The 19,488-nt window shown below is 30.9% G+C and overlaps 1 protein-coding gene across 1 annotated transcript in view; it reads right to left on the bottom strand.

Moving 5' to 3' along the window:
* The window catches only part of LOC129806236 (inactive dipeptidyl peptidase 10), a 64,196-nt gene extending 44,743 nt beyond the window's left edge, over positions 1 to 19,453 (bottom strand). The window contains exon 1 of the mRNA XM_055854671.1: positions 18,718 to 19,453. Within this exon, the coding sequence (XP_055710646.1) occupies positions 18,718 to 18,720 (3 nt within the window). The 5' untranslated portion in view covers positions 18,721 to 19,453. The remainder of the gene's footprint in view (positions 1 to 18,717) is intronic.
* Positions 19,454 to 19,488: the final 35 nt, after the last annotated feature.

The following is a 19,488-nucleotide window of genomic DNA, read 5'->3' as shown; positions in this document are numbered from 1 at the left end:
GGCCGGAATTAGGCACACTTACCCTATTGTTTGTTAAATATTTAATTAAAATTACCAAGATTGAAGACTAGCTATAATTGATAATTCTGGTGATTTTTTTTATTTCCTTAATGATCTTTTAGTTTTGTAGTAAGATATTAAAAAAATAAATACACAGAGATAATTAAAGAAAAATTGTAAAATTTTCTAAATTTTGTTTAATATTCATTAAAAATGATTTCTCAATGACATAAATTTTAATTATATACTCTTTAATTCATCATTTAGGGCTTTATAGCTTACATAAATATTAAAAATATTGCTACATGCAATATATATAATTTTCTAAGTTAAATAAAAGCAATAAGTTAGCCAACAGCTTCGCTTGAGGATAAAGTTATACTACAGTAAGAATTTTCTTTTATTCCAAAACGTTTAGGATTAAAAGTTAATCCGGGTAAATTTGTAGTTGATAAGAAAATTTAGTATATATACGTACAGTAAAGTTCCTCAAATCTGAGCAATGAGAACACAACCTTAAACACCTCAAATGAAAAATTTGAGGTTATGTGAAGAAAGTTTTGTATGTACTTTGAAATATTGCAATTTTTCTCTGGTGTTTTAATCCTTCTTGATTTAAAGTAAGTGTGTTTAACATGAATTCCGTTTTGTTTTTTAAAATGTTGTACAGGCTTGAGGATTGTTATTTATACTCCTCAAATGTTTATATTTGAATTTGAGGAACTTGACTGCAATCGTTTAGCAAAATGAAAACATTTGAAGTGAAAATGAAAAAAGTGCAAAAAGTGTCTGGAATTATGATTTTTGAAATACTTCTAAGGTGCCGGGTAGTGCGTGTCATTACAAATTATGGAGAACTGCACAGATTTTAAACTATAATTGATTTAAAAGCTCAAGGAGACTTATACTGATCCTTGAGAATATTCAACTCGTATAATTTTTCAGTAAAGATCAGGTAAATGAAATTTTTGTTATGAATCTCTAATTTCTGATCTTTCACTCTAACTGTATGGTAGAGTTTATGATGATCTGATCCTTTACTAAGGAGTAATTTGGCAATGTGAGGTTATACTATACATAACCTAAAAAGACTTATTTGAACATATAATGGAAACACTTCGGAATTCTCTGCACATAACCAATTATTATCCCAAATAAATTGGTTCATTTTAGAGAAAATAGGTCATATTTAAAAAATTATTCAAATTTTTTTAAATTCATAATATTTTCTTCTCATTCCGGAGAGTTTTTCATTCTAACTTCAAAAATTTCAGTGTTTTACTTCTTCATGGAGCTTTTCAAAAATTCTCTATTGTTGTTCTCAAAAATAAATAAATAAATAAAAAAATCTTGTTGATTACAGTGAAGCTCTTCAAATATGAACGACAGTTGACTTTCAAAATGTGGAATTTGAGGTTATATTGAGATAATTTCTAAGATGAATCTGAATTAGGAGAATTGAATTCTCTGGTGCTTCCTCAATAATATGCAGATGATCACATGATTCTTAGTATCGGGATCGCAAAAACAAGGTTCCCAAAAATCTATATTTTCGGAATCCCGGGATCTTGAAATTTGGGATTACTGAAATATGTAAAAACCGAGTTTTGAAAAAGTCCGGGATTTTCCCGATAAATTGCATTTATTTAACAAAAAATAATTATACGCTTTTGAAAATATTGTTTACATTTGAAGTACTTGACTGTACAGTGGACTCTCACTCAATCAGTTCTTTTTCAATTGGGTTACTTTCACGAAAATATCGTGAGAAATTTCACAAAAATGGGCATGGACAATCAAATTTAAATGATAATTTTAGGTATTTTCTCATTTTTAGCACTTCTCACGTTCTCACAAACTTACCCCCTGGTGACCTAAAGGGGATTTGAACCTGGAACAGTTGCATCATAGAGCGAGTACTCTACCACATGACTCATTGAATGCCCCGATTTTCTTTATTACTAAGGCTTTTTAGTGGAATTTCCATTTATTATAAACTTATTATAGGTTATGTAAATGGTATAAAAATCGTTGTATTTCAAAAAGTTTCACTCTCGAATTCTTGATATTTCGAGTGACATTTTGTTTCAAATACCCCATAGAGAGAGAGTGTACTGTATATTTTTTGTAAAGAGATTTCTATAGAAATTATGGTTTTGTTGAGCATAACCTCAAATATTTACATCATATAAAATATCAAAAAGGACTGAACTATCCTAATTCAGGCATTTTAAAACAAAAACTTGTATGATTTTCTAACGGTTTCAAACGTTCTTGACATTTGAAATTGCACTAAGGTAAGAAAATTTATTGTAGGTTATAATTCCTTAAACATTTGAGTTTGTAATGGTTCTGAAGTGAATGAACATTAGATTTAAAATGGTTGATTCTCTCAAATTATCAAAATATAATCTTCAAACGTTAGACAGAATTTTTATTCTGTGATTAAAGTCTGAGGTTATGTATGATTTGGCCTGTAAAACAAAGATTATATCATAAGAGCAAGTTGAATTTAATTTGCAATTTTCGGAAATAATTTACCTTTTTTTATAAAATATAACAATTGCTTCAGAAACATTTAAAATGGGCATGAACCTGATAAGGTTTTGAGGTTAGAATTTCGTGAAATACACATTTTTCATAATTTTTAGGTAGTTTTTTTTTTATTTTAGGTTAATCCAGAATTTCTCTGTCGGTACAGTAGAATCTCGCTCAATCGGCTCTTTCTCAATCGGGCGACAAATTTTGTTGCCAATTTTCACGTTTAATTTTAAAGTTTAAAGTTTTAAAACTAATTCGATCAAATTCGCTGCAGTTCTTCCTATTTTATCGTGATTCTTTATAATTGAGCGCTTTTTGCGGAATTTACAAAGGTTTTGAGGCTCAATTCTATCGCTAAACCGGATGACATTTTGCCCCATATTCCCGATTGAGAGAGAGTCTACTGTATAAAGAGATTTTACCAAATTGGTGTTGATTTTTTTTTTAGGTTAGATAAGGTTAGACGTAACATAACCTAAAAATCCCAAATATAAGAGAAGATACTCAATATCACGTTTTTATTTTAGTCGTTTTGCTCCTGACTCTTGCAAATTTTAATCAATATGAATGAATTAATACCCTCTGGCTTTTTCCAAATATCAAAGGGCAAAGTGTAACAGTTTTAGCAAGTACATTTTCTCTTGCAAGTAAATTGAAGTGGAAACTAGAGAGAGGCAGTCAAGAGAGGGGGAAAATATGGAGAAAATTGAATTGAGTGTTGTAAAGAATTTTGGTGTTGAATGTGAAAATGTTCTAATTGCACAAAGGGATAAATTTTCGAATGTGGTTGTGTTGCACAATTAAAATTCTGAAGATTCCTCTTGACCTAGAAAACATTCTAGCACGATGTTAGACATTCCCTCACGTCCTTACTTGTCTATTTAATGTTGGGGTAAAATATTCGTGCTACAAGATGAAGTGTTTGTGTTTTTTTCACACTGATTTCCACCCCATCATCCATCTCTTGTGTTTTCCCTGGGAGCTTTTTTTTCCTCTTCATCTCTCTGCCTCAATTGTGGGTCGGAAAAGTTTGTGGGGGGTGGCAGTCAAATGGAGAAAGTGAAAGAAATTCCCTCATCATACTTGTGTCAATCTCTTTTTCCTCCATGCCAAAATTTCAGCTTCATATTCAGTCGAAAAATTATGTGAATTGTGGAAAACATTAAAATCTTAATGTTTTGTTGTTTTTTTTTCTTCTTCTTTCGAAAGCACTTTTGCGAGGAGATGAAAGTACTTCCAAAGAAGTCGCGGTGAATTTTTTTCCAAGGAAATATAAATCAGGGTAAGTGTGAAATTGTCAAGTAAATTTAGAAAAGTTCTCCCCCATTAGGTAATTTCATAAATTTCCCATCTCATCCTCCCCTTGTTTCCCCTAAAAAAAAAGATAGAGAACACAACACGAGCTGAGAGCTTTTCAGAAGAGCTTTTTTGCATCATTTTTTTTCTTCTTGTTCTTGGAGAAAATACTCTCAGTTTGAAATATTCACGCCCATTGTGGATGAAAATTTAAAAGTCATTTAGAAAATTAATGCAATTTCAATTTAAATAGGAAAAATATTTTATATGGAAAGTTTGCTCTAGATATTTTTTCACTCTTTTGCTCATTTTGCTTAATTGGCTCCAGAAAATTACTTTTTGCACTTGGAAATTTTTCCATTACAATAAGAAAAAGTTTTCTCTCTCATAAATACTACTAACCCTTTTTTAAAACTTTTCATCTACTTCTAATCTAATTTTGAGGTTAATTTACAATTATACCGTTCGTTTGAAAAATTATAATGAAGTAAGAAGAATTTATTAAATTATGGAAATTAATTTTAAAATATAATTAAATGCTTCCCAATAAGTTATACTATTTTGCATACAAATTTTCTCTGGAATTTTTTTTAGGTTATATCCAACTTAACCTCATTTTACAAAAAAAAACTTTTTCTGTCTAAATAATAAATGATACTTTAAATATCTATCATTTTCAGTTTAAGAATATGTTAATATTAAACAAAAAATAAATTTGGTTTATTTTGTCAAGTTTAGAAGTCTAAGCTGTATCAAACATAACCTCAAAAACAGATTAAACCCCGTCAAATAATTTCGTCAGATATCTTTTAGATTTCTGCAGAAAATATCTACACCTCTGCCGAAAATCTGCCGAGAAATCTGTAGATATTCCTACGAATTTTATTTGGGCTTCGGACAAAATTCGTCAGAAATTTTTGTAGATTTTCTGACGAATCCTGGTGCACACTCTGACGGATTTCTATAGATATTTTGCCGATTTTCTGTAGAGTTTTTTCTACATTCCAGACTTTCCAGACAGCTGTGTCTGAAAAGATGGAATAAATTTCACTGAAGTTTGCAAAATTCAATAGAGTTATTCTTGGTAATTTCACAGTGTTTATATAAAATAAAGAATTCTGCGACGCCATGTTATAAGTAAAGAATAGTGAAGTGATATCTTCAAACAGTGTCGACCTAAATTTCGTGTTTTTGTATTATTCCATGGGCGATTTTTAAGAAATTAGTATTTTTGCTCGCACTCCTTTTTTCTCGCTTCATGAAAGGGCATGCAAAGTTTTCGCTCAAAATGGCGGAAGGAAAATTTGACATCTTGTCGAATTTGTTAAAATTAGCCTTCGTCCTGCTTTCTGATTTGAATTATGGTTGCCAATTCTACTTCGATAGACACTTTATATAAATCAGGGGTGTGCAAGAACCGTTTTTGAAACCGAATAAACGTCAAAATAGGTTGAGCCCCATAGCAAAAGAAAGTGAAATGGGAATAACAAGCGAAAAATTCCTCGGAATTTTCCAGTACTTTTCCTTGAAAAAATCCACGGAATTTTTCCATAATAGGTTCCAAGGAAAATTTGAAGGATTTATGCTGGATTTTTACACCGCGGACTTCAACGTTCGAATTCCAGTGGATCGTATTTGAAATTCCATGGAGAGATATGATTCCAATGGAATTTCCGGCTCTAAATTCCATGGAAAACTTAGTAGAATTTTTGAGACAAATTACGCGGATTTTTGCAATTTGGACGCTAGTTTTCTACTGGAATTTCCGCGGAATTTTGCTATGGGGAGCGTTTTGACCATTGACGTACAAGTTTCATTTGACGTTTGTTAGGTTTCAAACGGTTCTTGCCCACCTCAGATCCAAATCAACCGAGTTTGTATTGAATTAATGGGAAGAATTTAAATTCAGTGACCGTTAAGACGTGTGTTTGACAGTGGTTCCCAGCGCCCCCATAGTAGATAAAAAAAAATCTTTTCAAAAGAATAATCTATTAATCTGTAAGGAATGAATTCCAACATTATTCTATCTTAAGTATTTCTATAGTACATTAACTGAATGGGTTAAAAAAAAGTTTTTATAGGTTAAGTACAATATAACCTCAAATTTATAAAATTCATTACAGACGACAGTGGCGTACTTTGAAAGTTTTTCATGATGCATTTCTTTCAATTTCGTGATTTTTTTCGGTTAAGAAAGAATTCTTTAGTAAATTGAAGCTCTTTAAATATTCCTTTGTATATTTATAAAAGTTATTATTTTACTCGAGTGCAAGAAAACCATTTGAAAAGTGAGAAAATACGAGAGAAAATATAAAGGGAAAAGAAAATGATCATTTGTTAGCTGTAATACGCATATTAAATTCCACTAAATGAGAATAAGATTGATAGAGTTTAGGATAATTTTCCTTAAACATTCATGAGAATTTTCTTAGCTTCAATATCAAAGGATGACATGGTAGTAGTATTAAAATATGGTTCAATAATTTTCTCAATATTCCTCTATTATTTCTGTTATCACCGAGACTAGACAGGATCCAATGAATTATCGATTGGAATAGCATTATTACATTCTCGTCTTTCCTTTTGAAGTAACTTCAAATTTTAATTAAAGGTTTATTGTGAGAAAGGGAATGAAAAAAGCTAAATTTATCTTGAAAAATTACACTTGGTGAATTTAATGAATTTTCCATGGAATTTCCTGACAATTAGAATCCATTTTCAAGAAAATGTATAAATAAATTCAAGGAAGAAGGATATTAAAAAAAATCTCATTTGTCCCTTCTTTTCATCCTTCTTGTAAATGAAATTAAATTTAGAGCGCATTTTGCAAATTTATAGAACTTTTCGAAGAGAATCCCAGAATTTTCTGTTGTACAAGTTTGAAACAGGAAGTTATTGAGTGATAAAGTTGGAAAACTTTTATTTTATTGTGTAAAAAAAAGAATGACGAAAAATACCTCCAGAGAGCTTTAAAGCTCATTTTGAACAAAGCATGTGGCACATTTTTTTTGTCTATAATACCTCTGCAAAGTGAGGAAAATCACCCTGGAAAACATTTTGTAATCCTCACGAGAAATCCCAGAGAATTCTGGTGAGGAACTGAAGGGAATATGTCAAATAGATGTTTTTCCTGAAGAATATTCAATTTGGCATGATTTTGGAGGAAATTCAATTTTGTCTGGGATTTAGAGGGGAGATGCGAAAAATAATTATATTTTCAACATTTTTTTTCGCATTCATATTGATTTGCTTTCATGAATAAACTGAAACTTTGAATTCAGTTCTTGCGAAATAATTGAATTTAAGAATGTTTTTTCAATCTTTATGTGAAAGCTTTGCTACTGTGCTTAATTCAATTATACGTCTGAAAACTTTAATGTTTCATAAATCTTTTGGATTTTTATGATGAAAATTACGAAGTTGACAAGTGCTCAAAAGTTTATAGTTCAAGGTTATCTTAAAAAGTGAGGTTATGTTATTGAATTTAGAATATTGTTACTAATTTTTAATCAAATTCCTGCAAATGAGATACAAAAAATCATATAACTTTTAGAATAAAATATGATAGAATAAACCATCTTCGCTTAAGGAATGAGAAAAATTCTAACCTCAAAAGTTAATAGACATTTTCTTTTGAAAATAAAAGTAAATATTTCTTTCCGATAGTATTTTTTTAGTGAGCAATCGTGGAGAATTAGAAATAGATTGCAAAAACTCGCTACTTAATCGGTATTAGTATATAATTTATTGCGTAAAATATCTGGTTTTTAGGTTAGGGTTGACGAAAATTTACAATTGTAAAGTAACATTACCGTTTTTTTCAAATTTTCGTAATACCTGACAACATTAGCAGAATGTCATTCTCCTCGTATAAACAAATTATATTTAAGCTGTTTATCTTTTTCGTAAAGAGGTTAGAAATGTGAGGTTATATTGAACAAACATGAAAAAAATTGTCACTATCCTTATCAATCAATTGAGGCACGTTAGAGACAAAAAAGGTTTTAAAAAAAACTTCATTTTTGAAATGTGATAAAATATATCTTTTTGATTTAAAAGATTATGAAGTATTCTAACCTTAAAATTAAAAATTGATGGACACTTTTTGTAGTTAAAAGTAAACCTTTTATTCCAACAGTAATTTTTTTTAATTGGAAATTAAGAGGTATAAAAAAATGCATCTCGATATTTAATAAAATGTAAAAGCTCCCTGATTTTAGGTTAGGCTTGACGAAAATTTAGAATTGTAAGTAATATATATTTTTAATTTTAGTAATAACTTAAAACATTTGTAGTATCTTATTCTCTTCGTATAAACAAATTTTAAGATATTTATTTTTTAACAGAGATTTTTATTCAGTTAAGAAGCTATAAATGTGAGGTTATGCTAAACATAACCTGAAGAAAATGATTGTCAACAATATTATGAATAATTTAGGCACGTGGGAGACAAAACAAAACATTAAATCTGCCCTTTTCACGATGTTTTTCATTTTAATTTTGAATACCTTTTCATGAATTATATTGAGCATAACCTCACATAGTTAACTTACTTCTTAGCTATGCATAAGAGAAACTAGGGTTATGTATTACAAAGCAAAGTTGAGGTTAGAAAAATATTAAAATATTTTTTTAGGTTATGTTGGTTATTAAATTGTGAATCATAATTGCGAATTTCTGAATTCGTAATGATATTTGAAACTATTCCCGCTACAATCCACTAATTTAGCCATGATATTCAGAGTATCGGAAATTGAGATAGTTTATAATTAGTTCAATTAATTTAACTCTATCTCATTCACAGACAGAAATAATTTCTTTGTCAAATAATTGAATGGAGTTTAATGCAAGAGAAATATTATTGCAATTTTCTTCAACAGTTCGATTTGAAAAGTTCATCGATTTTCTTATAATAATCCAATTACAATTCAACTCACACGAAAACTCAATTAGACGGATTAGACGTTAAGAGTAGATATTTTAACTAGTTTTTCCACATTCGTTTTTTTTAACTGGAAAATTGCCAATGAATTGAGTTCAACAAACCTTTAAAAAAAAATTGAAAGAAAGTTGAGCATAACAAAGAGTACTGGTACGTGCAATAAAAGTTAATGTTTAACCCTTTTTTGGTTCTCCAAAAAATGCGCGCTTAAATGTCGAAATCCTCTATAAATACATGTTTTTTTATGAGGGTGGGTTTGCTATAAAATTTTAAGAGACATAATTTTCATTTAGTTTAATGAACACACACAGAAATTTGTGGAATTTATTTTAAAACATGGGATTTCAGTGCACCATATTAAATTAGTTAAGCTCTAGAGAATTTATTTTTTATTAAACTTTTACTATATACAGGATTATTTCCCAAGTTTTATGGGTTTGTGTTAACGAGAAAAAATCGTCACTTTGGCTCAAATGTTTGTTGCTAATAATAACACCTTTGGAAATGAAATCGTTGGCTATGTTACCCTTGTGCAAACATGAGATTGAGAGGGTTGAAAATAAACCCATTAATCGATGCTTCTGGGCTGTTCTTAATCCTGAAATCCACCTCATTTGTTATATATCGAAAATAGATTGTGTGTATTTTGTGTGCCTGGAGACGATGAGAGAGCCTCGAAAATGTGAAGAGGTTGAGGGGACAATGTGAACATCTTTCACTTCTTATCACAATCAACAATGCCTGCCATGCTTTTCACCAACACCCCCAGAAAATCACTCAGCATATTCGGGGGGTGAAAAGATGACGAACATGGAGGAAATTTGAGAGAGCAGAGCTGATGCTATCAAGGGGTTAAGCTCTAAGCGATTTCACACATTTTATGGCAACCTAATTGAGTTGTTGCTGAAGCTGGAAAATATATACTGCATTGCGTAAGTTCTTAAATTCATGACAACTTTTTATACATATGTTTAAATTCTATAAATTAAAATATAATATGTTTTATAGGAAAACTTGCTATAATCTAAATAGTTTTACTATAAAGATCTTTCTCTCTAAGATTCATCGTTAAGTTAAATATACATTCGTCATAATACTTTACAATAAAAATACTTTATTACTTTAAGAGATTGTTGAGTAGAACCTGATACTATCAAAGGGTTAAGTAATAATCGACTTCGTGTATTTTATGGGATCCTAAACAAGTAATTGCTGAAGCTAGAAAATGCTATAGAATAGGTTCAGTTGTTAATAAATTGATGACAATTTTCTTTGAGTGTGATCGCTGGAAATTAAAATGCAATATATTTTATAGGAAAACTTGCTATAATATCAATAGTTTTACTATAAAGATCTGTCTCCTTCAGATAAATGGTAAAGTTAAACAGAAGGGTTCGCTATAATACTAATACCTCAAAAGAAAAACATTTTATTACTTTAAAAAAGATGACGAACCCGGAGGAAATTTTAGAGAGTATAAGCTGATACTATCAAAGTGTTAAGTAATAATCGACTTTGAATATTTTATGGGAACCGAAAAGAGTTATTGCTGAAGCTAGAAAATGCTCTATAATAAGTTTCGTTATTAATTAATTGATGGAAACTTTCTATGAATGAGTTAAAATGTAATGTATATTATAGGAAAACTTGCTATAATTTTAATAGCTTCACTATTAAAATCTTTCTTTTCAAAATTCATCGTTAAGTTAAATAGAAATTCGTTATAATACTTTACAATAAAACCCTTTATTACTTTAAGAAAATCGCTTTGAAGAAAGATGTCGAACATGAAGGAAATTTGAGAGAACGGTAATTGATACTATCAAGGAATTAAGTGACAAGTGACTTAGTAAATTTTATGGGATCTTAAATAAGTTATTTCTCAATCCGACAAATGTTTTTCAATGAGTTTAGTTCTTCTTTGCATGTAAATGATGTTAGTTAAAATATTACATGTTTTATAGGAAAACTTGCTATAATCTTATTAGCTTAACCGTGGAGAGCTTTATCTGTAAGAATAATGGTTAAGATAAATAAAAGCACAAGATTAAAGCCATCCTGTTTAATGGAGTTTTTCTGAAAAACGGGTTGGCTTGGACCATCTTGCCCTTAACAGGGGTTAATTTAATTGGGGATGCATAATGGACCTAAGAGGAGGCCTGAGTGTAGCGGTTCTGCAAGGAAATTCCCCGCTGTAATCTAATCTAAAGCTTTATCACCACCAAGCATTTTATAGCTTCTCTTTTTGGACACTCAAACGGTCAAGTGATAGAGTACTCGTTCTATTATGCAAGTGTTTCAGGTTCAAATCTCCTTTAGGTTACCAGGGCAGGAATTTTACTAGCATTAAATATTGTTATTTTGTCAATTTTAATAATAATAATCTTTATTTATTTATAATCTTTATTTTATTAATAGGACTGATAGTCCTCTATACAAAGTAACGCATTAGATGTGCATGAATTACAAATGTATCGCTGTGAGTGAAGCGATGAATAATCGACAAGTCCTATGGTGGGGTTGGGCGGCTGATCAACACTCCGCCCGAGCAGGACCGTAGATGCTCAATGAAATTATTCAGAGCAACTGAAGAAGAGCTCAACCGGTTGGGAGCTAATGAACGGCAGAGATGGCTGCACAAAGAATAGACTATCTGGCGGTGCTTCATGACGATTATTATTGCTGTGTGTTTTTACTGGTACTACCACATTCAAAGCTGTCTCCATCCAGACACTCATTTTTCCAAGCTTGCACCGGGCGCGATTCGATCTCACTTGATCGAATCAGGGACTCTGCGCCAAAGAGCCCAGCACTCTTACCAACTGAGCCAATGAGTCCCCAATTTTGTAGCAATATATGCTACTGATCCCGAATTCTGTTATAAAATGGATCGCAAATCCTTGGACTAGAAATTCTCAGATTTACGAAATGTTTATTATCATTGAGCGTATTATAGCATCTTATTTTGAGTATTATGGCCAAAGTATTATGATGCATCAGTTGTAAATATTGTCTACTGAAATTGATTGTTCTAGTTCAATTTTTAAATATCTAGTAAAATTTGTCATATTTCAATATTTAATAAAAAGAGCTATCGTTTTCAAGTAGGGGTTTTCGTCAATAGATACCTATATTATAGCACTTTTTTTTAAAGTATTTATAGTTACCGTGATATACATTGTTTTCATTCAATTCCTGAGTAATTTGGTTAGAATTGTTACCAATTTATTGCGTAACTTTGTTTACACTGTATTTGCTATAATTTCCCTGCAATTTGCTATAATTTCGCAATTAGATTTCCAAAATTTCATTCACTGTAAAATCTCACAAATAAAGAGCATTTTTAATCTTTCATGTCAGTGTTTGTTTGTAACTATAGGATGTTGTTTTTTATAAGGCGTTTTATAGCATCTTTATATCATGACAGTTGTAGGCAGAAACACCAAAAAAAAATTTAAAAGAGTATTTTTTGCGAAAATTGCTTCTAGTGTGTAGATTCCGTAAATAAGGCGTTATAGAACTAAAGTTCCCACAATCTGCTTATAGCGCTCTTAGATCTGTCGTTGTGACTGTACTGTACAAGATTGGTTTAAATCCGTTAAATTTTTTCTTATTTCAAACTGATCTCGATTAATCGAGTATCGATAAAAGTATTGCCGGGAAATCGTCCATCTTGAGGATTTTCAATATGGCTGTTTTTTACTGTTAATTTTCTCTGTGAAACGTGAACAAGTTAATAAAAATGTGCTCCAAGAAAAAGTGAATTTTCTCTGATTTTCTCATTTTTACCGGATATAATTCTAGGTGTACTTTCAGGTACAATTTCAATTGTTTGCTTAAAGGTTGAATTATCTGAGAGAGAACTCTATCATCCTTTTCTATTCTTAGGTGAATCTGAAACAAGTTGGTTCGCTATCTGCTTGGTGGATGGTATTAATCTTTTCTGAATTTATCATCTTTAGGTAACATCCTCTTCATTGACTACTAAAAGTAAAGTTATGCAAAGTTAAAGGGCTCAGGAGCTTCTAGTGGACCTTCAACACAAAGTTCTTATTATGAGCTTTCTAAAGGTCCATTAGAGTTGTCAAAGTCTTGGTTCTATAAGGCGGAGACCGCCAAAATCCCGAAAGCCAAAATCCCGAAAGAGCCAAAATTCTGAAAGGAATGAAATTATATGGAGGATAATGTGTAGAATAATTTCCTAAGACACAGAAAATTTTCATGTGTCTCCAATTAGCGAGGGTGAAATCATGGGAGGAGTTATGACACTTTTAAGAATTCGGGATTTTGGGTTTTGGGATTTTTACGTTTGGGATCTTGTCTTTCGGGATTTTAAGTCAGTTATTTTGCTTCTTGGGCTACTTTGTCTCCTAATTCTGCTTACCATCTCAACAGGATAATTATTATGGACGTACCATAAAATATCTTTATAGCACAACGCATTTGCATTAAATTCTAAAGCTTATTAGCAAAGATATTAACCCCTTGGTGTACTTTTCCTAAGAATTTGTGATAAAATTGTGCAGTAATTCGTGAAATATGTCCACAAATTTCCCTCAATTTATTTTGATTGTATTTGCGTGTGCAGAGAATCTTCCACTTGTATAGGCATTGGCATTTGACAATGAAAATTACGAATTTTCCTCCATTTTTCTTCACTTTCTCTCGCACCTTTACCCAGGGATTTTATCCCATAAATCTTTGAGATATTTTCTCAAGTATGTTTTTGGGGGGAGTGGATGAAAAATTTTTCAGGTTATTCTTTGAAGGCGGAAGGATGGTAACCCCTTGGTTGGGGGAGGAAAATTTTATCAGAGAACCACTCAACAGAAAGGTTGAAGCACATAATGAAACAATAACGTGGAAATATCGATGGGATGATATGGAAGCAGGGGATGGCATGAAGAAAAACACGCGTGTCAATCAATATGAAATTTTTCCAACTGCTTTTCAACTGAAAATTTTCTGACATGAAGCAAAATTTTATCCTAAGAAAGAAATGAGCGGGGGAATCAAATAAATATGGGCAATGTATTGAAGATTATATAGAAGAAAATTCTTGGTCCAATTTCCATAATATGAAAACAGAGAGGAAAATAAGAGCTCAGGTGAATTTTCATCTCAATTCACGTGGCACGTTTTAGGGGGATGAGTTCTTGAGATGGAAGAAAAAGATGAAAACCGCGAAAAGGACCAAAAAGACAAAAGGGAGGGATGGAACTTGGCGGTTAAGGGTGAATTTTCCCACATTATGGGCAGAAAATGTTTCAATGGGGTAATTTTAATGAATTGTTTTCTATGTTGGCACGCATACATTCTCCAGGGCATAAAAAAGCATTTTTTATGCCCATTCTTAGGCACACAAACAACCCTAATCGCGTTTCCTGCCATTTAATTTGCATGGCTTCTGTCGCGTGAGCTTTTTTCGCCAGAATTTTCTCTCTTTATATATTTGCCTTTGAGATTTTTCCACTCTATTTTGCACCTCAATTTCCATTTGAAATTTCCACTGCTCTTTTGTGCTTTATGGCATTGGGGAGGGGTTTCATCTCTCGTGGGGATGCAGAACAGGACATAGACCTCTGGGAAACCTGTCTCGGGTGGAGCTTTTGTCAGAAAATGTATTTATAAATCGATGTTGGAAATACACCAAGCAAGTATTTTAGCTGTAAACTTTATCGGGAAATTTAGAGCTTCTGCAGAAGACTAGTTATAGCAGCTTTAGTGTAAAACTTCAAATGAATTTACTTTCAGTTTGGACATTCAGAATAATTAAAGTATTACCTAACCCATAAATGAAGCCATATTTTTACAGCTCAACTGCAATCTTTTATAGGACGGTTTATAGCACTTTGTAGAGCTTTTTTTTATAGCAAACTATTTTTTTAATAATATTTACAGGTAAGCACCTAACAAGTAGCCTGCAAAATTGAAACCATTTTATCATACTTTCACTAAAATTCATATGGTATTTTTTTTGCATTCGCGACTGTTACAGGAAATATCTCAATAATGAGAAGCTCTCTCGTATTAAGATTGAGTACTATGTGGAGGGATAAATATACTAGATTTCTGTTTAAATAGATTTCCTTTCTGAGCACTGTAAGCTGAGTCCGAGATCAATTTATGAATTAGCTCCAAATATGTTCATATAAAAAGTCAAGTTGTCAAGGGTTTGTTTGTGGGCACTAATTAAAGTAAGAAAATGGAAGAAAAATTAATTAGGCCTAAGTAGTCCTAGGTACTTTGAGCTAGCTTTCATTTTATCTACAACAAACTTTTATAGTTAATGTCCCATAAAAAAGCTTTGACTCTAATTTGAAACTTCAAAACGGATTTTTGTTACACTTTTGAATCTTTAACAGTTTCCTCCTGATTTTTAATTAATTTTCTCCGCTTCTTAATAAAAGCTTTCAAAAGCTTTATAGAAAACCAAGTACAGTACAGTCCCTCGAAAATATAAACGGCATAATGGTTAAATTCAAAATGTAGCATTTGAGGTTATGTGAAGTCAGAATTAGAACAACTGTTCAGTTGTGTTTCTTCAACTTCTATGGTGCTTCTCCAAAACCTTACGCAGAATTTTCTTCACATAACCTCAAATATTACATTTTAAACTCAACCGTTGTTCATAATTCAGAGTTCACATTTGAGCAACTTCACTGGTATCACTTTGTACGTCAGCTTGTATTTTTATAGCAAGATTTATAGCTTTTATGGGATTTTTTCTTTTGGCTTCTTTACAATTCAGAATCTAGCCAAGTTCAATAGATTATTTAACTTCAGGTTTGTTGAACCTAAAATCCAACCTTTCCATTGAACTATTTTATAGGAACTTTTATAAAATAAACTAAAAAGCGTACATAGGTTAATATAAAAAACACGGATTTTATACATGACTTAAATAATATTAATGGTTCTTCCAATAAAAAAAGATTTCTTTATTTATTAACCTTTCACACTAAAATTCTACTTTTTGTATAAGTAAAATTATTTTTGAAAACCTACAAAGCGGACATAAATTTTTCTTTAGAGTTACTTTTAGCATCCTCTCGTGAAAAAGCAGTTAATAATGAAGTTATAAATTTCATTTAACTGCGCAGACTCTTTTTCTTAAATATATTCAATGTTCCTAAGCCTAATTGATAAATCAATTTTTAAGATGAGCTATAAAAATAAGCGATACTCTCAGCTCTTCGTTAGAAACCGTTGACCAGATTCAAATTTTGTCTTCCCGTCAGCCGGATAACGAGGATCTAAAAGTGTACCACTTTTTTATAAATTATTTAATTAGAGTGATTATTTTCAATGAGTAAGAGACGAATAAGAAAATGTTTTCTTACGCCGTTTGACATTTAAGCTTTTATATCCAGCTTTTCCTATAAAGTTCCTATAAAACAAAGTTTAAAGTGCTGAACGATTGTTGAACAATTATATCTAAATGTTTTTAAAAATATAGTTTCCTATTGAATACAATTCAATTCAATTTTTAATTGTGTAATTTGAATTAAAAAGAAAATCTATTTTTAAAAACATTTAGAAATAAAATAAATATGCAAATTGAAAAGAAATTTATTCAATTGAAAATTGAATTAAATTCTTTCAAACAGGAATTATCTTTTTAAAATCCCTTAGAAATAATTTTGAAACAAAATTTCAACCTTTTATAATTTTAAACCTTACAAACATTATCAATATGTTTGCCATAAAATATTATAGTGGAATCGCTTTTGTGATTAGTCATGGTTTGAAACCATTCAAAGTTTTATGCAATCTGGGAATGAGAAAATACTAAAATGGTATATGGTTTTAAATATTTTATTAATAGTCAATGCGTAACAGAAAAAAAATTAAAATCATTTGTTTCTTCAAGATACATTTTATAGCATTTTTTTCACAAGAAGAATGACGTGCAAGTTAGTTTGAATCTTCACCATTATTATTTTCACATTCCCATAAAATAAATATTGCGATATATTTAATAAGAATTGAAACATTTTTCTGGTTAAAATAATTGATAGAGTTATTATATTCGAAAATCCGTAATAACTTAAATATGTGAGCTTTTCCTATAAAGTTCCTATAAAACATAGCTTTAAATATTGAAGTATTTTTCCACAATTATTCGTAAATGGTTAGGGGCCTCTCGACATTTCATTTTTCCATACGTTTTTGCATAGACGCACTGAAGAATATTGGCAAGTTTTTTCTTAAAGACACTTGACTTATCAGTCTGATATATTTCAAAATCGTGCATTAAAAACTATCTAAAAATACATATTCCATAATGTTCGCCGAAATAATACTAGAACTACGAGCAAATGTGTTTAGGTCGCGGTGCAATTTCTGCGAAATTTTTACACGAAAAAGTGAAAAATATCTTCACTGTTATTAAGCTGGATGGGCCCCTGTAAATGGTATTAAAAACATAATTTCTCATCGAAACATTGTCAATATAGTTGCCATAAAAACCCTTTTTGTGATAGGTTAAAGATTGAAACCATTCAAAGTTTTATGCAAACGGAGAACGAGATGGAACTAAAATATTTTATGGGTTTAAATATTTTTTAACAGATAAATAATGCTTAATAAATAAGATTAGAGTCCTTTCAAAATGCATTTTACGGCTCTTTTCTCACAAGAACAATACCGTGAAGTTAATTTGAGTCTCCATCTCTACAAGGGGTAACTCATTTCCATTTTTTCTGACAAGGGTTTTTGGTTTCTTGGGTTTCGCGATGCAGAGAGTGGGTTTCTCGAGTTTCGCGATGCAAAAAGTGGGTTTCTCGGGTTTCGCGAAGCGTTTCTCGGACAATTGACGAGGGTTTCTCAATATGAGTTACCCCTTGAGTCTCCATCATTATTAATTTCAAGTTCTCGTAAAATAAATATTGTGGTATATTAAAAAAAAGTGCAAAAATTTTTAAAAGAAAATTTTATGTATTTATAAATTATTTTTTCTTCTTGTTCGAAACTACGTAATAAATTTTTGAGCTTTCCTATAAATTTCCTATAAAACACAGCTATAAATGTTGGAGTATTGTTTCACAATTATTTCTAAGTGCTTTCAAAAATATAATTTCTCATCGAAACATTATCAATATGATGGCAATAAAATTGCTTTTTGTGATAGCTTAAAACCATTCGAAATTTTATGCAATTTGAGAATGAGACTAAAATATTTTATGCATTTAAATATTTTATAGCATATAGATAATGCGTAGAAGAAAATATTTGAGCATAATGTGCAATTAGTTTACGAAGTAGTTTGAGTGTCAAGCAATATTATTTTAATATTCCCATAAAAATAGTTTTGTGGTATCTTTAAAAAAAATCGTGATATTTATGTCGTTAAAATAATTGATAGAGTTTTCAGACATAGAGCTGGTTTTATGAATGTTCATGTTTGAAAAATCGCAATAAATTAAATTTATGAGCTTTTCCTATAAAAAAAATGTCGTAAAGAACTTTCCTATAAAAAATATATTGAGTTACGCACGGTTAAACTTAAAAAGCTTGTTGAGCCTCAGGAAGCTGTTTTGGAAAATCACTTTGGTTTTCACGGTTTTCATACTTAAAATTGAATAATTCGTATCATAGTGTTTGAGTTTAGTTTATAATAAGTTTTATAATCCAATATTAGAGTTTGGTAATGCTATTTATGGAATTTTCTCAAAAACTGCTTTTTCTTCACCATTTTAGCTAATCTACAAGAAAGTTTTACCATACTATTTTTTTTTAAAGTGCTTTTGGAGAAACTGTTGAGCTTTTAAAGTATTTTTTTATTAGAGCTTTTTCATCGCAGTTCAGTTAGCACAAAGGGGTTAAAGATAAAAAAGAAAGTTTATGTAAGAGAGAAAGAGGAAGTGAAAAAGATATAGGCAAAAGACGAATGAAAAGAAATTTCTTGACACATAGTTTTACTACAAAATCGTTACCATTTTCTCAGTGTGCAGTAGAACTTTTTGAGATCAATTACTAGCTACTTTTTTTTGTGTCTATGTGTATGTCTCAGAAGTAATCTTGTGGCCTCTGTGGAGGCGTTCCTACATCACGCATGTATCCACAAATTTCTTGGTGAATTATTCCTTTTGCTGAAAAATTCCATCAACTTTTTCGTAACATTTTTTCACCATTTTTCTCGATGGGTTTGGAAATTGCTTTTTTTCTCCTTTTATTTTATTTTTCTGCACTTTATTGAGAGAGAGAGGATGATTCTGTAGATAAAAAAGACGCGTGTTCCTCGGAAGAGAAATATCTGTTTTTTTTTTCTTTTTCGTGTTTTCGCGATTTATTGCCGAAAATTTGCAGAATAAGAATAAGGTGGAGGTGATTACAAAAAGTGTCTTGTGTGCTTTTGCGTACACAATTCACGAGCTTTTTTTCACATCACTCGCTTTTTCCCATGAGAACTTTGCAAAATTCTCAGTTTTAGCAGATTGTTTGCTGAAGTTGGTTTTTAATTGCGTGATTTTGTGGTTTTAGGAGTGATTTTGAGGTGATTTTGCGTGACTCTGGGACACTATGTGTGATCGTGAGTGGGATTAGCGTGTGACCTGGATGTCTATGGCTGCAGAAAAGCCAAAATTTGCATCACAGAAAGATTGAGAGACACGACATTGCACAGAACTATCAGCCCGAAAAGCGCGTTATCGACCGTTTTGAGCGAACGGTTCGACGGATACTGGAGAAGTCTTGGGGAAAACCAT

Source organism: Phlebotomus papatasi, chromosome 3 (genome assembly GCF_024763615.1).
Source record: "Phlebotomus papatasi isolate M1 chromosome 3, Ppap_2.1, whole genome shotgun sequence".
In the NCBI taxonomy this organism is placed as follows: domain Eukaryota; kingdom Metazoa; phylum Arthropoda; class Insecta; order Diptera; family Psychodidae; genus Phlebotomus; species Phlebotomus papatasi.
This window is presented reverse-complemented; position numbering and strand designations above follow the sequence as displayed.